At 53.7% G+C, this 20,316-nt stretch overlaps 3 protein-coding genes and 1 non-coding gene across 11 annotated transcripts in view; 3 read left to right on the top strand and 1 right to left on the bottom strand.

The window, feature by feature from the left end:
• Nucleotides 1–422: 422 nt before the first annotated feature.
• Nucleotides 423–15,236, top strand: PRPF39 (pre-mRNA processing factor 39). Of its 4 annotated transcripts, XM_086892913.1 has the most exons (14): nucleotides 423–531; nucleotides 3,800–4,151; nucleotides 4,503–4,628; nucleotides 5,264–5,382; nucleotides 6,120–6,287; nucleotides 6,936–7,092; nucleotides 7,973–8,080; nucleotides 9,895–10,059; nucleotides 10,368–10,494; nucleotides 10,580–10,848; nucleotides 11,387–11,571; nucleotides 12,767–12,841; nucleotides 13,342–13,462; nucleotides 14,578–15,236. In XM_086892913.1, exons 2-14 carry the CDS (start codon nucleotides 3,822–3,824, stop codon nucleotides 14,626–14,628), a joined length of 2,001 nt encoding a protein of 666 aa, XP_086749039.1. In that variant the 5' UTR covers nucleotides 423–531; nucleotides 3,800–3,821; the 3' UTR covers nucleotides 14,629–15,236. The 4 variants fall into 4 exon arrangements, with proteins under 4 accessions (XP_086749039.1, XP_023782982.1, XP_023782980.1 ...); XM_023927214.2 differs by lacking the exons at nucleotides 423–531; nucleotides 3,800–4,151 and adding an exon at nucleotides 4,974–5,136 and having other exon boundaries at nucleotides 4,536–4,628; XM_023927213.2 differs by lacking the exons at nucleotides 423–531; nucleotides 3,800–4,151; nucleotides 4,503–4,628 and adding exons at nucleotides 4,800–4,870; nucleotides 4,974–5,136.
• LOC111930033 (small nucleolar RNA SNORD127) lies at nucleotides 10,932–11,017 on the top strand. The gene has a single exon (XR_002865001.1). It is a non-coding gene; the product is annotated as a small nucleolar RNA SNORD127 (small nucleolar RNA).
• FKBP3 (FKBP prolyl isomerase 3) lies at nucleotides 15,123–19,918 on the bottom strand. Its single transcript, XM_023927122.2, has 7 exons — nucleotides 19,215–19,918; nucleotides 19,019–19,120; nucleotides 18,835–18,942; nucleotides 18,219–18,354; nucleotides 17,266–17,333; nucleotides 16,365–16,462; nucleotides 15,123–15,706 (listed from the first exon to the last, which is right to left on the bottom strand). Exons 1-7 carry the CDS (start codon nucleotides 19,323–19,325, stop codon nucleotides 15,652–15,654), a joined length of 678 nt encoding a protein of 225 aa, XP_023782890.2. The 5' UTR covers nucleotides 19,326–19,918; the 3' UTR covers nucleotides 15,123–15,651.
• The window catches only part of FANCM (FA complementation group M), a 56,829-nt gene continuing 56,094 nt past the window's right edge, over nucleotides 19,582–20,316 (top strand). For 3 of the 5 annotated variants that reach the window (XM_086892905.1, XM_086892903.1, XM_086892901.1), the window contains exon 1: nucleotides 19,582–20,133. In XM_086892905.1, coding sequence (XP_086749031.1) covers nucleotides 19,704–20,133 — 430 coding nt within the window. In that variant the 5' untranslated portion in view covers nucleotides 19,582–19,703. The remainder of the gene's footprint in view (nucleotides 20,134–20,316) is intronic. The other 2 variants (XM_086892902.1, XM_086892904.1) reach the window with 1 other exon arrangement.

The following is a 20,316-nucleotide window of genomic DNA, read 5'->3' as shown; positions in this document are numbered from 1 at the left end:
AGCCGGGGGGGTCGGGCTCTGCTGCCAGGGAACAGGGACAGGAGGAGAGCTCAGGCCTCAGGCTGGGCCAGGGGAGGCTCAGGGGGGACAGCAGCAGGAATTTGCCCATGGAAAGGGCGCTCAGGCCTTGGAAGTGCTCAGGGAGGTTTGCAGTGCCCATCCCTGGAGGTGCCCCAGGAATTGCTGGAGGTGGTGTGGGTGACTTGGTTTAGTGGTTTAAGGGCGACAGTGGGACTGGGTGATCTTAGAAGTGTCTTTCAACCCAAATAATTCTAGGACGTTTCCATATGAGGCTATATTTATTTGATTCCCTTTACTGCGGTGTGTATATTCCCGTACCGGGCTCTGGCCCTCAGCGCTGCCCCTCAGGCACCGGCGCCATTTGGCGGGAAGGGGCGGGCGCTGCGTGCGGCGCGCACGCGCGGGGGAGGCGGGCTCGCGCGCGGGGCGCTGTGCGCGTGCGCGGTGCGTGAGGCCCGGGCGAGGCGGCGGCGGCGGCTGTGGCGGCCCCGGCTGTGGCGGCCCCGGCAGGTAGCGGCGAGGGGGCTGCGGCTGCACGGGGCCGAGGGGAGGAGAGCGGGGAGCTCCGGGAGCGGCCGGGAGCGGCCGGGCCAGGGGATAGCTGGGCGGGGAGGCCGAGGCGGGCGGGGGTTGGGCCGGGCCGCGCGCGGGGCCCTGCGAGCGCCGTGTCGGCCCCGTCGTCTCCCGCGGGCGCTGCCGGGCCTCGGGCCCGCCCGAGAGGTGAAGTCTGCCGAGCGGGTGTATCCCAGTATCCCTGCTGTGTCCTTGTATCCCCGTTTTCTGCGTTGAACGGCCGCTGGGCAAGTAACGGGCCCGCGCGGAGCCGCTCCGCGCCTCGCGGTTTGTGACGTTATTGCTCAGACCGGGCCCCGGAGAGGCCCCGATCGAGAGGAAACGGCCTCAGGATGGGCCAGGGGGGCTCAGGGTGGACAGCAGCAGGAATTTCCACATGGAAAGAGTGGTCGGGCCTTGGCAGGGGCTGCCCAGGGAGCTTTGGAGTCCCCATCCCTGCCGTGTCCGGGGAAGGCCTGGACGTGGCACTCAGAGCTCCGGGCTGGCGGCGAGGTGGCCATCGGGCACAGCTGGGACTCGATGGCCTTGAAGGGCTTTTCCAGTAAATGATTCCGTGATTCAAACCTAATCCCGGCACAGCCGCGCTGGGCCCGGGCAGCGCCGGCCCTGCCCCGGCTGGTTCCAGCAGCGCCTTATCAGGGTGTGAGTGAGGCGTGCTGGGCAGAGCTCACACAAGGCTCCACATTCCTGCCCCTCTGCAGTTTCCCTGTTTGTTTGCCATGAGCTCATTCACATTTAGGAGCGGCAGTTTTGTGTACAGCACTCCTTTGCTGGTAACAGGCTGAATAATACATGTTAGCATCAATTATTTAATAGCAGTGTGTGTGTGTGTAGCTGTCTGGTACGCTGATTCAGTTGTTTAGCCTGTGTGATGTCAAACCCTTTGGAATTTAGGTGAAAAGCCCGGAATTAAGTTTTCCTGATGTTTCTTGGCCCCCATGCCCTCCCATGGACTTTTGTGACCTGGGCATGGCCTGTTGCATTGGCTGGTTTAAACCGTGGGTTGCTGTCAGGTTTTGAGATATGCTAGGGACCAGAATGGAAGACATTTGTCTGGAAGAGCTGTCAGACAGACTTGGATTCAGTTTGAAACCTCGTGTGCAGCTCAGTACAGCTTCTCCCTCATTCTTTTTTTTCCTCTCTTAATCCAGAGATGGCTGGATTTGGAGAGCTGGTTTTTTAAGATGGAATATGCCTTCTGAATCAGCTAGAGGGAGAAAGCATCTGTTAAACATCAGAGTAACTTTAGGTCGTGAATTACTGCATGACAGAACCCATGGAATCATTAAGGCCGATCGTAAAGTCCAACCATTCTCCCCAGCACTGCTGCCAAGGCCACCACTGCCCCATGTCCCCAACTGCCAGGTCCACAGGGCTTTAAATCCCTCCAGGAATGGGCACTCCAGCCCTGCCCTGGGCAGCTGTGCCAGGGCTGGACAGCCCTTTCCATCAAGAAATTTCCCCAGTATCCAACATGAACTTCTCCTGGTGCAACTTGAAGCCATTTTCTCTCATCCCTCTCACCATTATGTCATTTTGTAATATCATATGTGAATTTTATAACTGTAAATAGCCTTTAAACTGTTTTTTCTGATGTTGGGGCTGCACTTAGTGTCACTCCCTGCTCTTACCCCTCGATTTTAGAACCTGCAGGAGGTACCCTCTGAAGTGCAGCAGCCTTTGAGTGATTGATGTCTCTGCCTGTTGCACTGGTAAAGGCACAGTGATACTCTTTGATACTTAATGTTACAAAATTATGTTTTTTCTCAAAATCAGAGTGTCACTGCATGGTTTGGGTTGGAAGGCACTTCAAAGCCCATCCAGTTCCACCCACTGCCATGAGCAGGGACACCTTTCTCTAGCCCAGGTTGCTCCAAGCCTGTGGTTGCCTAATGATGGAGGGCAGAAATCCTTAAAAAATCTGTTATTAGAAAACCTGCAGGGTGCACCTCAGGGACTCTTGAACATCGTGCCAAATTTCCTTGGCCTGATGAACTCCTGGGAAAACGTGAATGGGTATCCCAGGAGTTGAAGCTGCTGAGGATAAGGGAGAGAGATTTTTCCTTTCTGGCAAGAACTTCACCCCAGTATATAGTGGTGTCTTATCCATGTCCTTGCTGAAGTGAAAGTAGTGGTCTGGGTGTTGTCTCTTCAGGCTTTCAGTGTGAAAGGACTCTGGAGAGTTCTGGGGTGGGGACTTCTGCTTTTTCTTTTAAATCCCAAATGCATTTGCCACCTGCTCCGAGGAGAACGGGAGGAACCAGGAGTGGCAGTGCAGCCTGTGAGGATGACAGTGCAACACTGTTCTTCATCCTTCACCCCAGCCAGACTCACAGCTGGGAGCTGTTGTGTCCTGTGGGGTGCTGGGATCCCTGAGCTATCAGGGGTTTGGAGGAGGCTCAGCTCAGTGTCCCTGCTCCGGGAGGAAAGGCCAGGATCAGCCGAGGCTCGGTGGCACCCAGCCAGGTCAGGCTGGCCTGGCACTGGCACGGCAGGGCTGGGCTGTGGCTCTTGGCAGGGACATCACAGGAGGAGTGGGAGGAAGCAGGAGTCTGTCCCAAGGGGCAGGAGGGAGCACCTGGCACTGGGTGTGGGTGGGAGTGAGGGGCTGCAGGTCAGGGGCAGCCAGAGCATTTCTGTGGCCCTGTGGTGCTGCTGGGTGTGTTTGGACATCCCTAATGGGGACTGAGTTGGTGCTGACAGTAATTCTTGTCTTTGCTTTAGCCTGGTGTTGAGGGCACCTTTTAACATTTGTTTATTTCATAAAAAGTTTACTGACTTGTACTAAGTAGGAAAATTGAATGAATTAAGGGACATGGGTCCATAGTGACCATGGCACTGCTGGAGTAACTTGGACCTGATGGTCCCAGGCAGCTTTTCCAGCCTGAATGTTTCTATGGGATTTGAACATAATTCTTTATTTGGAATAAACTTCCAGTGGACTCCTGCAGGAAAACTGTATTGATTCACTTTTATACCTCGGTAGCTCCCTGTGACAGTTTTTTAGAACCCCCCCAAGGATTTGTATGTGCAGATGTGAAAATCTGTGACTGCTGTTGATATATTTTATTGCTGAAGAAGGCTGATGCACGAGGCAGATGCCAGCAGGGCTGTGGTGCAGTACAGGGACCCCTGGAGCACTGGCACACTGTGAGCTCCCAGCCGAGCTGTGGCACAGGAGCGCTGAGCAGCGGTGTTCCCGCAGGATCCAGTCGCACAGCGGTGCCATGGAGAACGCGGAGAGCACGGAGGAGGAGCAGCCCACTGTGGGCAATGAGAGCGCGGAGCCCGGCGCCGAGAGCGCGGCCGAGGAGCAGCACATGGACTTCAGCACCGAGATCATGAGTGTCACCGAGATGGAGCAGTCCCCGGACAGCTCCCCGGACCTCAACGAGGACAACACGCAGGAGAGCGAAATTCCAAACATTGAGAGCTTACAGACAACAGATCTTGAGGCTGACTTCCCTCCGGATTTTGACAAGTTTTGGAAAGTAGTAGAGGACAATCCGCAGGATTTCACGGGATGGGTTTATCTACTGCAGTACGTGGAGCAGGAGGTTAGTACCTGCCCCTTTCCCCTCGGTCTCCCTGAAATAAATAAACAAAGAAAAGCTAAAGTCATGGAATTCCAGTGGCAAACGTAGGATGGCCATCAGGCTGTCACAGATGCTGATTTAAGGCAGCTGTCCTTGCCACTGTTGTCATTTAATCATAAAATGCCAGGATGGTTTGGGTTGGAAGTGACCTTTAAAAGCTGATGCCATGTGCAGGGCCACCTTCCAGTAGCCCAGGGTGTCAGTGTCAAAATAACTCCAGGCATTTCTGACAGTGTTAATGATTGCATTTAAAATATCCTGAAGTTGTTCCTAAGGGAAGCACTGATTGTGCTCGCTCTGTGTTTCCCACAGAACCACTTGCCAGCAGCCAGGAAAGCCTTTGACAGGTTTTTCTCACACTACCCCTACTGCTATGGGTACTGGAAGAAGTACGCGGACCTGGAGAAGCGCCACGACAACGTCAAGCAGTCAGACGAGGTACGTAGGGCCCGGGGCCAGCGCTGCCACCAGTCCCAAAGCCAACAATGACTGTCCCACTGCGAGTCATTGGGCTGCCAGTGCCTGCCCTGCACGGCCAGGGCTCGAGGGACGTGTTTGCACGTGTCACAGCTGTGGCATTTGGAGCTAATGTTCTCTCTCTTTGTTGGCAGGTGCGTTAAACCTCTACAGTTTGTCAAGCTTTGCAGTGCAAGCCTCTGTATTACACTGCAGCTTAACAAGTAGGGCAGGGCTTTTCTGTCACTTCCATTTATTACTCATTTTCAAAACAATATAGTTGGTTTGCTGGTCACAATTGCTCCATCTTATTGCATTTTTGGTCAGACGCTGTCAATGATGCTCTAATGGGTCTGTGCCCTATGGTCTGTACCCCAAAGCCTGCCCACACAACCTGGTCAGAATGCAGGGACCGCTGCGCTTTGAAGATCAAGACTCTGCACGTGGAGATCAGAACATTGCCATGTTCTATCCAACCTCCACCCGAATGGTAATGGTAGATTATTTAAACAAAATTCCAGTAATTAGTATTTCTAAGGTTCACCGGATAACACAGTGTTGCCTCTCTCTTAGGACCCCATTAAGGATTTGAAGTACAGTTCATGTTCTCTTCATAGGTCTATCGCCGAGGGCTTCAGGCAATTCCTCTTAGTGTTGATCTTTGGATACATTATATAAACTTCCTAAAGGAGACATTGGACCCTGCTGATCCTGAAACTAACAGTACCATCCGGGGGTGAGTTGGGAGCAGCCTGATATCCATGCACACCACCGGGATCAGGTTCTTGTGTTTTTAAAAAGGGGAAAATTCATAACAACCCCGTGTCACTTCAAGGATTTTTAAATTAAGAGATGGTGGAGCCAAATTCCGTAAGAATGGGGAGACAGCACAGTGTGGTACAAGGGGCAAAAGTTGTGGCTTGAGAACTTCAGACTGGATGTTAAGAAATACTTAGTGCAGCATTTGGAATCTTGGAATTTAATTCCTTGGAGTTTCCAGGGTATGGCTAGGATTGTCTGCTCGCTGTGGCTGGCAGTGGACCTGCTTAAAGGGTTGGACTCAAGTTTGATCAGAAGGCTTCATTGCACTGGAATTGAATCTGAATCAAGCTGCAGAATTGCTGCACAGGTTTGAGGTGTTGCACTGCTGCACTGGTGGGTGTGGAGTCTGTACAAAACAAAAGTTGGTAAAGGTTGTGTATTTTTCTAATATCCTGTGTTCTGGCCAGCGGCTTTTGCTGTTGCCTTTATTTGTTCTGTTGTGGAAGTGCTGGAGGAAAAAAATGAGTGAGTTTTCAGAGTCTCCAGACACCTTGCTGCAGATATCTGAACACTTTGAAGAATGTAAATAATTATTATAAGTCTAGTTTCAAATAAATGAGGGTGCTCATAACATTTAATAAGAGTCAGGACTTTCCTTCCTTGTTCTGTCCCAGAATCCAGAAACCAGTGTAAAACAATTTCCTTTTCCAGAGCCTATGAACACGCAGTGCTGGCTGCTGGGACAGATTTCCGTTCTGACAGACTCTGGGAAATGTATATAAACTGGGAAAATGACCAGGGAAACCTAAGGGAAGTTACATCCATCTATGACCGCATCCTGGGAATCCCAACGCAGCTCTACAGCCATCACTTCCAGAGGTAAAGGGAAAACAGGGAGTTAATGCCGTGTGAGGGGTGGAAATACTCAGCACAAGATTTGGAACAGTTTTATGTGGTTACTTACTTCTCTACTTGGGCAGTTGGACTGATTGTTTTTGAGTACTGGTGCACATTTGAGGAATTTGGTTTTGAGTAAATTCAGAGGTTTTGTTGTGGAGTAAGGACAAGCCTTGGAAGTGTGGGGAAGAGGAGAGGATGTCTTTGAGGAATCAGAATGAGCAGTTTTGGACTTTAATAGCTGTGCAGTGCCCATGTGTGGAGAAGCACCAATTTAACTGACTGAAGAGGAATCCTGGTTCAGTTTCAGATGGTGGATTCTGCATTGGTAGGGAGACTTGAGCAGCACCCTCAGTTAAACTGCACAGTCTTCCCCAAAACTTCCACAGATCTCGGTGTGGGAAATGAAGTATTTCCTTTATAATTGATCTTGTCCTTTGCCATCTCTTTTCCATGGCAAGGGTTCTGTCAGCCTGCCATGCTGCCCTCTGAGACATGGCACTGGTGAGGCTGTTTTGGGTGGGAGCCACAAAGCAAAGCACAACCCCCTGGGATTTTGGATTGTGCCCCGTTGGGCAGCAGTGCAGCGTGAAACAACCCCTTTGCAATGCTCTTTGTGGCTGTTGTTAGGTTTAAAGAGCACATCCAGAACAACCTGCCCCGAGATTTCCTGACCACGGAGCAGTTTGTGCAGCTGCGCCGGGAGCTGGCGGCCGCCAGCGGCCACAGCGGCGAGGACGGGGACGAGCTGCCCTGCGGCACCGAGGACATCACCGACCCCGCCAAGGTACCTGCACGGGGTGGGCACAGAGTACCACCCCTGTCCTTCCCTGGGGCTGGGGCAGGCCTTCCTCTGCAGCCAGCTCAGTCTGCTGGAGCCGGGCAGTGCCCACAGAGCTCTGAGGGCATCACCGACCCCACCAAGGTACCTGCACGGGGTGGGCACAGAGTACCATCCCTGTCCTTCCCTGTCCCTCTGCAGCCACTCGAGCTGTGCCCAGACGGCTCCTGCACATCCCTGCCCTGCAGCACTGAGGAATCACTGACCCCACCAAGGCCCCTGCATGGGGTGGGCACTGGCACCCTGTCCTTCTCTGGGGCAGGGGTTCCTCCGCAGCCACTCGAGCTGTGCCCAGACAGCTCCTACACATCCCTGCCCTGTGGCTCCTGTGGTAACAGGACAGCCCCTTCCAGTGCTGGCAGAGGTGTTAAAGACATGAGTTATAAAATGAAAGAAGCGTTGTGCAAAACCTTAGGAACAAATAGTAATTATTCCAGGTCAGCAGATTGGGATCTGTGGTCTAAGAAAGCTCCTCATCAGCAGTGGCCTGAGCAGGTTCAGACTGTTACAGGCCTAGGAAAGCCTGGAGCTGTCCAAAGGAACTGCTGATGCTGAAAACACAGACACACTGAAACCGGGGCTGACTTGGATCCAAATCCGTCCTTAATCTGAAATCAGCTTTAGCATGGGATAAAAACCAGTTCAGCTGTGTGTGCTGAGGGCCAGGGCTCCATCAGGCAGTGTCCCAGCCCTGCCCTGGCTGCTCAGGGAGAATCCACGCACATCCCTGGCACAGGAGGCAGTCACAAAGGTGATACCATGTCTGCCTGTGTTATATTCTCTAATGTATTTTATTTATATATATTTATTTTCTATTCTGTTGTAGCTAATCACTGAGATAGAGAACATGAGGCACAGAATCATTGAGATCCATCAGGAGATATTTAACCACAACGAGCATGAAGTCAGTAAGAGGTGGACGTTTGAGGAAGCGGTAAGTGGGGTTTGTGTGAGCCAACACGAGCAGGTGGATTGGGAACAGGTCTGGGAGCTGGGAATTCTGTGAAACTTAACTAAAACTACTGTGGGGGGGATTGAACAGAGACTCAGAGTTGGAACAGTTTCATTTCTCTGCCGTTTTTCTTGTGAAGAGGCACCTGGCACCTGATGATGTAAAGATCTCAGAGCAGTGTTTGGAGAGAGGCAAGGTGCTGTAATGATTGCTAAGTGAGTCCTGAGAGTTAGTGCTGCTCGTGCCCTGGGGTGGTGTAAAGGCATGAGGGGATGGAGGGGATTCCCTTTGAAAGGTAAGCCTGTGCTCAGAGGAGAACAAAATTCCTGTGCTTCTGTATTTTAACATTACACACTTAATCAGGTAACTTTTGTTTTGGACCTCCTATGTATAATGTGTTAAAAGTAATTAATTAAACTAATATTTTGACCACTGCAAATATACAGCTTTTGCTGTAGAGTTAAGTTGGATTCTGTTTGAAAAAACAATGTGAGGTTTTAATTCTCAGTGTTTATATTTTTCTTCCTGTCAAACATGGTCCTTGTTTTAAATTTACTTCTTATTCTAAAGAGTCCACTGTGTTACCCATCTGGGCCAGATTTTAAGGTTTGAGTGTGTTGGGTGATTTGCTGCACTGGGCCAGGTGTCCCCACAGCCCAGGAGCTCCCAAGCAGCGTGGGGAGCAGCGAGCTCTGTGCCAGTGACCCTGGCAGGAGGAGCAGAGCACCCCAGGTTCCTGCCTTGGGAAACCCAAAACTGCAAACCCATGGGACTGGGGAGAGCACTGCAGCTGTGGGCATTGGGCAAATGAGAGTCCCTCCCTGCTGGCCACAGCGTGCTCTGGTTAGCAGCAGGGTGTGCAGAGTGCCTCGTTAGCAGTCAGTCCAGCAGGGGCTGGCAGCAGCTGGCCGTGCACGGGGCAGCGTGGCTCTGAAGGACAGAGCCCACCCAGGGCTGGCCATGGCTCACAGCTGTTTTCAGCAGGAGTGGGACTGTGAGCTGGGCAAAATGGCCACAAAGTGTTGGCTGCCACACCAGGGGTCAGTGAGGAGCATGGAGCAGGGATTGGCTTTAAATTTCAGGTGGCTTTGAAGAATTGGATTCTCCTTAATTACTGTAAGTTCTTCATCCATTTGTATGGATTTGGATCTGAGAGGAAATTGCAGCACAGGAGAGACATAATCAAATGCAGTTAAAGATGGTGAGGGGAAAGCAAAGGATCTCTGGCAAGGTACCAGACAAAGGAATTTCAGTTTAAACAGAGCAATGTTTAATTTTCTGTGCTGAGCTCTGTCCCACCCAGCCCCTCTTGCAGCCATCAATAACACCACGATGGAGCTAAATTTGTGGTCTTGCTATAACCAGATTGATGTAAATATTTGATAGGAAGTCCAGTTCAGTCCCCTGTCTTTCCTTGCCATGATTCCCAACCAAAATGCTGAGTTGGACTTGTGGGCTGGGTGTCCTACAGTGAGCACTTGTGTGGATGGATGTGGGCAGTGTCCAGTGTGTCCATAATGTCACTGACACTGGGCTGCCTGGGTCCTCTGCCAGCAGCTCGAAACACTTGCACTCCAAAAGCTCTCTAGGGAAGGAGGTTTCTAGTCTGGAATGTCACTGGAGTAAATCCCTTGATCCATACCTGGATAACTCTGGATTGAGTAGATGAGGAGGTGTCACTGGAGCCCTGATCACTGAAATGGCAGGAACTGAGTATTGGTTGTGTGGCTGTTGGTTGTGTGGACCCCCGTGGCGGTGTGTTTGTAATCACCAGTTGCATCCTGTGACTCTTGCAGATCAAGAGGCCTTACTTTCATGTAAAACCTCTGGAGAAAATTCAGCTGAAAAACTGGAAAGAGTACTTAGAGTTTGAGATAGAGAATGGCACTCACGAGCGAGTCGTGGTCCTCTTTGAGAGATGTGTCATTTCATGTGCCCTCTATGAGGACTTCTGGATCAAGGTAAGGGAGGCAGCTCACGGCTCTGCTGGTGCACACCTTGACCTGGTGACTAACCCTTGTACCCTGTGGAACGTTGTTCATCTATAACTATATCTGTTGCATTAGGAGATGGTCTGCTTGCAACCAGATTTGACTGCTGCATTTGCCAACTGCGTTGCCTCTCTACGTCCTTCCTTACAGAAACTAGTCTAGTGGTTCCATAAAGGTGCTGAATGGGTTTAAACAAAAGAATTTTATCGTTCTGGCATGTTCTTGGAGACAAATACAAGCTTTAACCTGGCTGGTCTCTGCTCTGTTTCCAACCCTAGTACGCCAAATACATGGAGAACCACAGCATCGAGGGCGTGAGGCACGTGTACAGCAGGGCCTGCACCATCCACCTGCCCAAGAAGCCCATGGTGCACATGCTGTGGGCAGCCTTCGAGGAGCAGCAGGGTAAGGGCAGCCCTGCCTCTCGGGGGGCTCTGCTGGGGGAGCTCTGCCACCTGCCCTGTCCTAAAGCATCTCCCTGCCCTTGCAGGCAACATTGACGAAGCCAGAAGGATCCTGAAGACGTTTGAGGAGTGCATCCTGGGGCTGGCCATGATCCGCCTGCGCAGGGTGAGCCTGGAGCGCCGGCACGGCAACATGGAGGAGGCGGAGCAGCTGCTGGAAGATGCAGTCAGGAATGCCAAGTCCATCAGTGAAGCCTCCTTCTATGCCATCAAACTCGCCCGGCACCTCTTCAAAGTGCAGAAAAACCTGCCAAAGGCAAGAAAAGTGCTGTCAGAAGCCATAGAACTGGACAAAGTATGTGTTCCCTCTTGGCTGTCTTACCCAAAACTCAAACCACCCCGGTGTCTTTCTCTCTTTCTGAAGCCTTTTGTAAAACATGGCAACAGTGATGACAGGAGTTGTAACTGCATGGAATGTCCCATTACTGCATGGAGACAACAGTCCCTCTAAACTGACGTTGCCAAGGTCCCAGCCTGGGAATCTGGATGCTTGCACCCTTTTCCCATCAGAAACACAATGTGCTTTGCACCTCTATTTTAATTTTCTAGTACCTTAAACGTTCTCGCTGTGTTCAGTGTTATTGGTGTGGGCAGTGGTGGTTTGGTGTCAGCACAGGAATATCTGGCACTCAGATGCTGCCAGCCAAGTGCAGCACCTGGGTTTGTGGTGTTGGTCACTCCTGGTCTGTTTGTGCCACAAACCAGCGCAGGGAGAGAGGAAAATCCCTTTACTGGCTGTTGTGTGTATTTATGGGGTGAATTGCGGTGTGTAGCAGAGTTAAATACCTGCTGTGAGGGTCGGGTGTGCCCCTCCTAATGCCTGTTCTGCACAGGAAAACACCAAACTGTACCTGAACCTGCTGGAGATGGAGTACAGTGGTGACCTCAAGCAGAACGAGGAGAACATCCTGAGCTGCTTTGACAAGGCCATCCATGGGGCCTTGTCCATCAAAATGAGGATCACGTTCTCACAGAGAAAAGTGGAATTCCTGGAAGATTTTGGGTCTGATGTGAACAAGTAAGATGTCCTGTGGGCAGCGGCCAGACTGGGGTCACTGGGAGAGTGCTGGGAAAAGGGTGGGAGCAGAGACTTCTGTAAAATCGTTTCCTTTGTGCCATCAGCTCTTTGTAAGGAACAGCTGCCCTTCTAAACCAACCTCCTGATGTTAAACAGGAATAGATTTTTAAACAGGAATAGGTTGTCAGATAATTGCCCCTTTTTATCTGAAGTGCCCAGCACTGAGTGAGCAGAGCTGTGCTGCCCTGCCAGGTTTTGCTGTGGTTGGTTTCCCCTTGCTGAGCCCTGTGAAGGGAGGTGCTCCCCAGGGGAATGGGGCAGGCCTCAGGTGTCCTTTGAGACTGTTCCCTGGGAGTTTCCAGAACTGCACTGCTTGGATTTCTCAGTGCTCAGCACTGTTAACAACTGTGCCCTTAGGTGGGAGGATACACCAGAAATGCAAGTTTTAAATTCAATGCCTCAAAGTATGTTTTTCTTCTTAATTATCTATTGTTTTTATTTACATTTTGCAGCTAAATAACCCGGAAGGATTAATGACAAGTCAGTTTTCCTGCTTTGTATGTTTTTAACAATAGCCCTCCTTAAATTCTGCTGCCTCTGTGTGGCAGCCAGTCAGTGCAAGTTTGGGATCTGAGACAGATCAACCACAAGGAATTTTGCAGTTCCCAAATAATCCCAGAGCACAGAATGAGTACGAGGAGCTCTTGACCCAGAGCACACTGTCAGAAGCTGCAGGTTTTGTGGGATGCTGCAGATGAGGGGGTATTTCAGTATCTGTGGGAATTTTAGCCAGGACTCTCCTGTGCTGCATTAACCACCCTCGTTCTTCCCTGCTGGATGGGGAAAGGCTGTAGGTGCTGCTTTGGGACTGGAATCATTTCCAGTGTTCAAATAATGATTCCCACATCTCTGTGCTGCTGTGGGTGGCATCACCAGCAGGCTCTGAAGGAGCAGCTGAATCACAAATCACCTGTTTATAAAGGAACTTGATAAAAGCTGCATCAGGTGTGAGGGAAGTTCAGCAGGCTGGGAGCTGGAGCTGTTGTGAATGGCACCGAGCTGCTTTCCCCTGCTGGTGGTGGGTCACTCATTAGAACTGGTGGCACTGCAGTTTGCTGTAGTGTTAGAGCTTGCAGGGGGCATTGCTCAGGAGTTTTGAATCCTGGCAAGGCCTGACTGGCTGTGCTCTCTGCAGGCTCCTGGATGCCTACGACGAGCACCAGGCGCTGCTGAAGGAGCAGGAGACGCTGAAGCGGCGGGCGGAGAACGGGTACGGACTGAGCCCAGCAGCTCACTCTGGGGGTTCTTTAGTCTTTTGTCAGCTTTGAACCCACTGATGTGAGGATAGAATCACTTCATTTTAGTCCTTTAAAGTGTGTGCTGAATAGAGCTCTGCTGCCTTAAATATTCACAGAATTGTTTGCATTGGAAAGCCCTAAAACCTGCCATGGACAGGGACACCTTCCATAGGCTGCTCAGAGCCCCATCCATCCTGGCCTTGGATGCCTCCAGGGACAGAAACATTTTTGGAAAATAAGTTTTTGAGTTGTTGAGCCAAAGCAGTTGTTGAGCTGGTAAAATAACTCAGTCTCTGAGCAGGAACTTAGAGCCTTTGCTTTGCTTTAAACCCAGCCTGCTCTGGAGCACAACACCAGCTGCCCTTCCCTGAGCCCAGTTCCCTCACCCCGCTGGGCCGGGGCAGCCAGCTGAGCACAGCTGAGGCTGGTGCAGCGTTCCAGGGTGCCAGAACAAGGCTGTGTTCCCTTGCAGCTCGGAGGAGCCGGACGAGAAGAAGCTGCTGACGGAGGACGCGGGGCTGGCGGCGGCGCAGCTCATGGACGGGGACATGCAGGTCAACCAGGCCGCCTACAACTACAACGCCTGGTACCAGGTACGCTGCCCCGGGCCAGCCTGCACTCTTGCAGCTCCTGGGGAGGAAAACTCCTCGACTCTGTGGGGTGTTGATCCCTCCTGGGTGTGCTCCTCACGCGTTACGTGGAGCGAGGAGCGCTTTGGTGCCTGTCCTGTCACACAGGGAGGGGATGGGGAGGGCAGCAGGGCCGGGTGTGTGGAACTGTTTTGCCCAGACTGGCTTTGGGGTCAGCCCCTTTCCCGTGTGCCTGGCAGTGACTCTCCAGGCAGTACTTCCTGTAGTGCCTTGGGGTGGGTTCTGCTGGTACACAGCACCAACAAAATCAGCCCCTGGGGCTCTTCCTCTAGGGCATTCTGGCTTGGAACAGAATTGTTGAGGTTGGAAAAGCCCTCTAAGACCATCCAGTCCAGCTGTTCCACCAGCACTGCCCAGGTCACCACTGACCCATGGCCCTACTGCCACAGCCACGTGTCTTTTAAATCCATGGAGCTTCTGAAGTGGTTTTATGGAAATTGTTGTTTAGACTGTGCAGAGCCCCCAGAGCTGGGAGAGCCGTGGTACCACTGGGGCCCAACCCCTGGGGAGCCCTTGGGACTGCCTGCAGCCAGGCTGGGAATTCTCTGCAAAGCCAGGCAGTGCCAGGAGTCTCATCCAGCACAGACTGCCCAGTGCCAGGAGCGATGCCCTGAGCCTCACACAGCACTGCAGCAATGGCAGCCTTGGAGCTGGGCCAGGGATGGGCTCAGGCTGGAGATCAGGGAAGGTTCTTCCCCCAGAGGGTGGAATGAGCTCTGGAAAAGCTCCCCAGGGAATGGGCACGGCCCCGAGGCTGCCGGAGCTCCAGGAGCGTTTGGGCAGCGCTGCCAGGGATGCCCAGGCTGGGATTGTTGGGGGTCTGGGATGATCCCTGGGGGTCCCTCCCAAGTGGGGATATTTTGATTTTGTGACTTTGTGATGAGGATCTGTCCTGTGGCAGCACGGTACCTCACCCCTGCCTGCCTTCCCCAGGCATTCCAGAGGGAATGGCACTGCTGGCCTGCATCCCAGGGGGCTGTGCTGGGCACAGGGGCTGGGGGAGCTCTGTGTGTGCAGCAGGGACATCCTGGCTGATGCTGCTGCTGTGTTTGTTCCAGTACAACTACCAGAACGCCTGGAATTACGGACAGTATTACCACACAACCTGATCCCCGCAGGGAGTGGAGTTCACTGTGCTGCAGTTTCAACAAAGATGGAATTAAAAAAAAAAAAAAATTATATTTTTCTAATTTTGGGCTGTGAAGGAACTGTTGTGCCACCTGCTTTTGGTCCTCTGCATGTGAACCGAGCTGCTGCTCACGGGGTATGTGTGAAGCAAGATTCGTGTGCTGGTAACTGATAAATGGTCTCTGTACAATTCTCATTTACCATAAATGAATTTTTTAATTCCCTGCACTAATTTATGGAGTATCAGAAGAATTCTCGTCGGTCTCTTGATTCCATAATTGAGTGGGCGAAGCTGTGGGCTTTGGGGTTGGTTTTGGCCCAGGGCTGGGGCCAGGGCTTGTCCTGCTCCTGGCCCAGCCGTTCCAGGCCGGGGCTGTTGGGGCTGGGGGCCTGGCAGAGCTGCCCCACGGGTTCTGTAGTGTGGGAGGGGCAGGGATTAAACCACCTTCGTTCTTTTTTAAAAGCACAAACTGTGTTTGGGATGAGTTTTGTATTTAGAGTTTTTCATGTACACGGTGTGAGCAAAACTTTTTTCATTTTGATCAAAGTGATCATTCCCATTTTTGTAATAAAAGCGAGGAATTCAGTAGTGCTCTGAGCTTTCTTGGACTGCCTCACTCGAGCTAGGAGGGAGAACAGAATGCCTGAGCTGAGCTCTGGTGGTCACAGGAGGGGCTGTGGAACACTCGGATCTCTGCGAGCGCAGCTGCTGTCAAATCAATGGAATGGGAATTGTGTGGGATTGGGCTCCAGAGGAGGGAAGGAGCCCTGGCTGGGTGTGGGGCCCTGCTGCTCAGCGAGGGGAGCACAGACACAAAGAAGGGAGGCACTGGCAGGTACAAACTCTGCTTTAGTGGTGGGGCTGTCACTACAGCAGCGGGGCAGGGACAACACTCAGCACTCATCTCCACAAAGGCTCCGCTGTCACCGGAGCCAGGAGTTACAACGACCCAGCAGGAAGCTCTGGCAGAAAGCTCTGCATTCCCAGCAGCTCAGGGAATTCTTCACTCAATATCCACCAGCTCCACCTCAAAGAAGAGTTTTGCGTTTGGTGGGATCCTGTTGGCAAATGTTAAGGAAGCTGAAGCAGCCCCTGCAGTGTCCCCTCCCTGGGCAGGGAGTCCCCAGCTGCTCCCCAGCCTCTCCTGTGTCCCTCCCTGGCTGATCCTGACCCAGCGGGAGCTGTGGGGAGCCAGGGCCACCTTCATTGGCACACCCTGCTCCTCACTCACTGCCCCAGTGCCTGGGGAGGCCACGCTGTCCCCCTGGCACAGGGGAGAGGTGTCCAGGCAGCCCTTCAGCTCACAGGATTCCAGCACAGGAGAACAATCCCCTGCCCTCCTCCAGAAGGGCTGGAAAAAGGAAACAGGGCTGCATAAACCACCACGGGATGACTCCTCCAGCCCCTACTTCAGCTGTGTCCCAGAGCTGATGTAACTGTCCCTGCTCCTGCTTAGGATCCCCATCAGGCAGAAGCACTTGGAAGCACTGGGATAAAAATGCAGGTGGAAAAGAGCAGCAGGTTCCCCCTGCACGAGTTCTTCTCCAAAAGAAAAGAGCAATTGCAGCCCCAGGAAGTGCCCTGAACTCGGGGTGGGAACGTCCTGAGCCTGCTGTGGGTGACAGGTGGAGCCCCAGTTGTGTTCCCATCCATAAAGCAGCTCCTGCCCCCAGCATTCCCAGGTTTCTTTAGGAGTCAGAGGTCATGGAAGGATACTTGGCATCGGGCTGCCCCTTCTTGCCGTAGGCCCACTCGGGCTCGATCTCCAGCTGGGCCTTCTCTCCTTTGCTCATGGTCAGCAGGGCCTCGTCCCACTGCAACGACAGCAGCAGCTCCAGGCAGTGCTGCCACAGCAGCCTCTGCACTTCCAGCTTTCCTCTGGCTCCCAGGAATACCCACAGCCCCAGGCATCCTCCCCAGCCCTGCTCCCGGGCTGGGATGGGACCGGAGAGCAATGGGAACACGCATTCCATCAGCATTCCCAGCTCCAGTATTCCCTTCCCAGGGAGTGCCCAGGGCTTGGTGCTGTGTCCCTGTTGAGGGAAGGTTCTGGCACCCACAAACCAGGATAAGCACTGGGATAAACCCGGGCCACAGCCACAGCCCCTTCCCAGCTCCAATCCCATCCCACATCAGGAATTTCTCCTGCTCAGGCTGGAGCAAAGGAGGCTCAGGGGGCCCTTGTGGCTCTGCACAAGTCCCTGGCAGGAGGGGACAGCCGGGGGGGTCAGGCTCTGCTGCCAGGGAACAGGGACAGGAGCAGAGGGAACGGCCTCAGGCTGGGCCAGAGGAGGTTCAGGGGGGACAGCAGCAGGAATTTCCCCATGGAAAAGCCCAGGGAATGCAAACAGGGATGGGAGGAGCCCCGGGATCCCATCAGCCTCAGCTGCTGAGAGAGACTGACAGGAGCCCGAGGCTGGGCTGACCCCAGGGAGCAGAGCCTGTGTTCTCTGCACTGCCTGGAGAGGGAATGACTCTGAGGATGAACGTTCCATCCTCCCAGAGCAATCCCCAGTCTGCCTCCATGAGAAACAGACCCCAAAATCCGCAGCCCAGTCATAAATCACAGAATGAAACTGCCTGGGGACTCACAGGGAGCCCTGAAGGCTTTACTTACACCTCGGATCACTTTTCCTACGCCAACTTTGAAACTCAAGGGCTTGGCTGCTTTTTTCTTCTTTGAACCTGGAAAAGAGTTTTATGTTCATTTGCCTCAACACCACAGCAGCACGCTCCACACTCCTGTAGAAAACTGTCATTACAACCATGCCTTACATAAATAGCTCTTCTTCTAACATTATTTTTAGCCCAATATCAGATCTTCAGGGGAAATACTAACACTGTGCAATAAAAGCATCATTAAATGTTCAAGCTGCATCAAAGCATCTTTCAAACCCCAAAGACTCATTCCTGAATTACTCAAGTTGACTGTACAAGTCATGGGCATATTCAGGAACCAAGGAAAGTCAACAAGGAACACACAAGCATGAGGAATTATAGACAGTATTCCAGTGACTCTGGAATACTGTTCCTGAGTGTGGGACATCACTGCTGGGAAAACCTTTCCAGTATTGCACAGTTTCATACCCCTAAATCCTCTGATCTGTCACAAAAGCACCAGCAGGGAATATTGCACACCAGAGTATTCAAATCCCTCTCATTCCAGTGCCTCCATTTTAAAGATTTCCCACAGAAAGGCCCCAAGATGTGTTTATTTACAGAAAACCAGGGCACTGCTGCTGTCAGAGTTCCTTAGGCACTATCTCCCCTCTGACTCCCTGCATTCCACATTCCCGGGGCCTGGAATGCCAGAAGCCAGGGCTGGCAGGATGCAGCAGTGTCACTTGACACCAGCCAGTCCTAAAATACTGCCCTTGCTACCTCATGGAAAATCAGGATCCGCTGCAGGGCAGCAGGCTCAGCAGCACCATGATAAAGCTGTTTGTCAGGAGCGCTCCCACACACAAACCCCTGCCCACATCTGCTGGAGGAGCCCAGGGAATCCCCTCCAGGAGCATTTGCAGCCAACCCCAGCAGTTTATCTGCACATCTTTATGCCCATAACCTTACTTGACTGAATATTGGTATCGAAGACTGTCCCATCCTGCAGCTTTCCTGTGTACCAGCAGTGGACAGTGTCTCCTTTCTTCGGGAAGTTGGTTTTATCGCCCTTCTTTAAAATGGATTTTGTGTACTTTGGTGGCCCCTGGGGTGATAAAAAGAGAGTTATGACTGGTGGGTTAAATAGCCTCAGATATGCAAGAACAGCTGCTGAGTTTAAGGTATCAAAGGAGACACTCAGTGAGTGGAGTGTTCATGTTACTGCAAGGCTGCAACATTTGGGGAAAATGCAGCTTCAGGCTAATGAGAGGCATAAAGACCAGATTTTTTGCTGTAACCAGGTTTTGAAGACTTAGAATCACACAATCTCCTGAGCTGGAAGGGACCCACAAGGATCGTGGAGTGCTGTCCCTGCCCAGACCCCCAACAATCCCAGCCTGGGCATCCCTGGAGCTCCGGCAGCCTCGGGGCCGTGCCCATTCCCTGGGGAGCTTTTCCAGAGCTCATTCCACCCTCTGGGGGAAGAACCTTTCCCCGATATCCCCCTAACCCTCACCCCGGGACAAGTGACCGGGATAATTTGGTTTTCCAGGCGAAAAACGCGCGTTGAGGGCACGGCACCAACCTCCTCCGCAGCCTCCTCAGCCTTCACCGCCTTCCCCTTGGCCTCCTCCGCCTTGGCCGGCTTCGCCTTCTCCGCCGCCTTCTCGGCGCCGTCCGTGCCCTTGAAGCGCTGCGAGGGGAGGATGAGGAAGGATGAGGAGCCCCATCCATCCCTCCCCGCAGCCCTGCCCGGCCCAGCCCCTCACCTGCGTGTGGAAGAGCTGAGTGTAAGCCGCGATCAGCTGCTCCTTGTTCGCCGTCTTCGCCACGTTCTTCACCTGCCCCAGCAGCTTGTGCTCCGCCAGGAACTGCGGACACGCGTGCGAGACGTTCAGGGAAACAAAAAGAAACGCCAAACCTCGCCCCCACGACTCCAAATCATTGATTATCCCCCGGAATTACCGCCTGCGCCGCGTGCTCCTGCAGGAATTTGATGATCTCCTTCTTGGCCAGCGCCTCGCTCCGCAGCTCCTCGGCGCTCCAGGGCTGCGCCGGGCCCGCGGCCGCCGCCATTTTCCCACCCACCGCCCGCTCCTCCTCCGGAGAGGAGGGCTGGGAGCCGCCCGGCAGCGAGAAGGGGCGGGCCGGGACACGGCCGGGGGAGAAGGGGAGGCTCCGAAGGCGGCGTCCCGACCCTCCCCTTCACCCTCGGCGGGGCCGCCGGGGGGATTTCGGGGACGGGCGCCGAGGGAGGGACAAGATGGCGCCGCCTCGGGGCCCGCCCTGAGCGCGGGGAGCGGCGGCAGCGGCGGGATTTGCCTCGGGCTCGGGGAGGGCCGGGAGGCGGCCGGGGGAGGAGGGGAGGGCCGGGAGGCGGCTCCCCGTCCCTCTCGGCGGCGATTTCAAGCGGCGGCGGCGCGGCAGGGCTAAGATGGCGGCGGGCGGGGCAGGATGAGCGGCGGCCGGCAGAGCACTTTGCCGCAGTTGTGGCGGGGGTCCCGCAGCGAAGCCGAGCGCAGGGACGCGGGCGGTGACAGCGATGACGAGCTCCTGCTGGCGGCCGCGGCCGCCGCCGACCCCGGCCCGCTGCGGGGCTTCAGCGAGGTGGCGGGGGCCATCTGGATCTACCCCACCAACCTGCCCGTGCGGCCCTACCAGGAGCGCATGGCCGGCGCCGCGCTGCTGGCCAACACGCTCGTGTGCCTGCCCACGGGGCTGGGCAAGACTTTCGTGGCCGCCGTGGTCATGTACAACTTCTACCGCTGGTTCCCCTCGGGGAAGGTGCTGTTCCTCGCCCCCACCAAGCCGCTGGTGGCGCAGCAGATGGAGGCGTGCGGCCGCCTCATGGGCATCCCGTGGCGGGACATGGCGGAGATGACAGGTACGGCTGCAGCCGGTGTGCACAGCCACAGGAACACTGAGAGCTGTTTGACTGCTGCTTTCGTGGTTAAAACTGCTGCTTTCGTGGTTAAAACTGCTGCTTTCGCGGTTAAAACCCCAGGTCACCTGTGTAAAGGGTGAAGCGCTGGTCTGCAGCCCTGTGGGCCCCAGCGTGCACCACACA

The sequence above is a fragment of the Cyanistes caeruleus genome, chromosome 6, assembly GCF_971803275.1.
Source record: "Cyanistes caeruleus chromosome 6, bCyaCae1.hap1.1, whole genome shotgun sequence".
In the NCBI taxonomy this organism is placed as follows: domain Eukaryota; kingdom Metazoa; phylum Chordata; class Aves; order Passeriformes; family Paridae; genus Cyanistes; species Cyanistes caeruleus.
The sequence above is the reverse complement of the archived record's forward strand: the minus strand, read 5'-3'. Positions and strand labels throughout refer to the sequence as shown.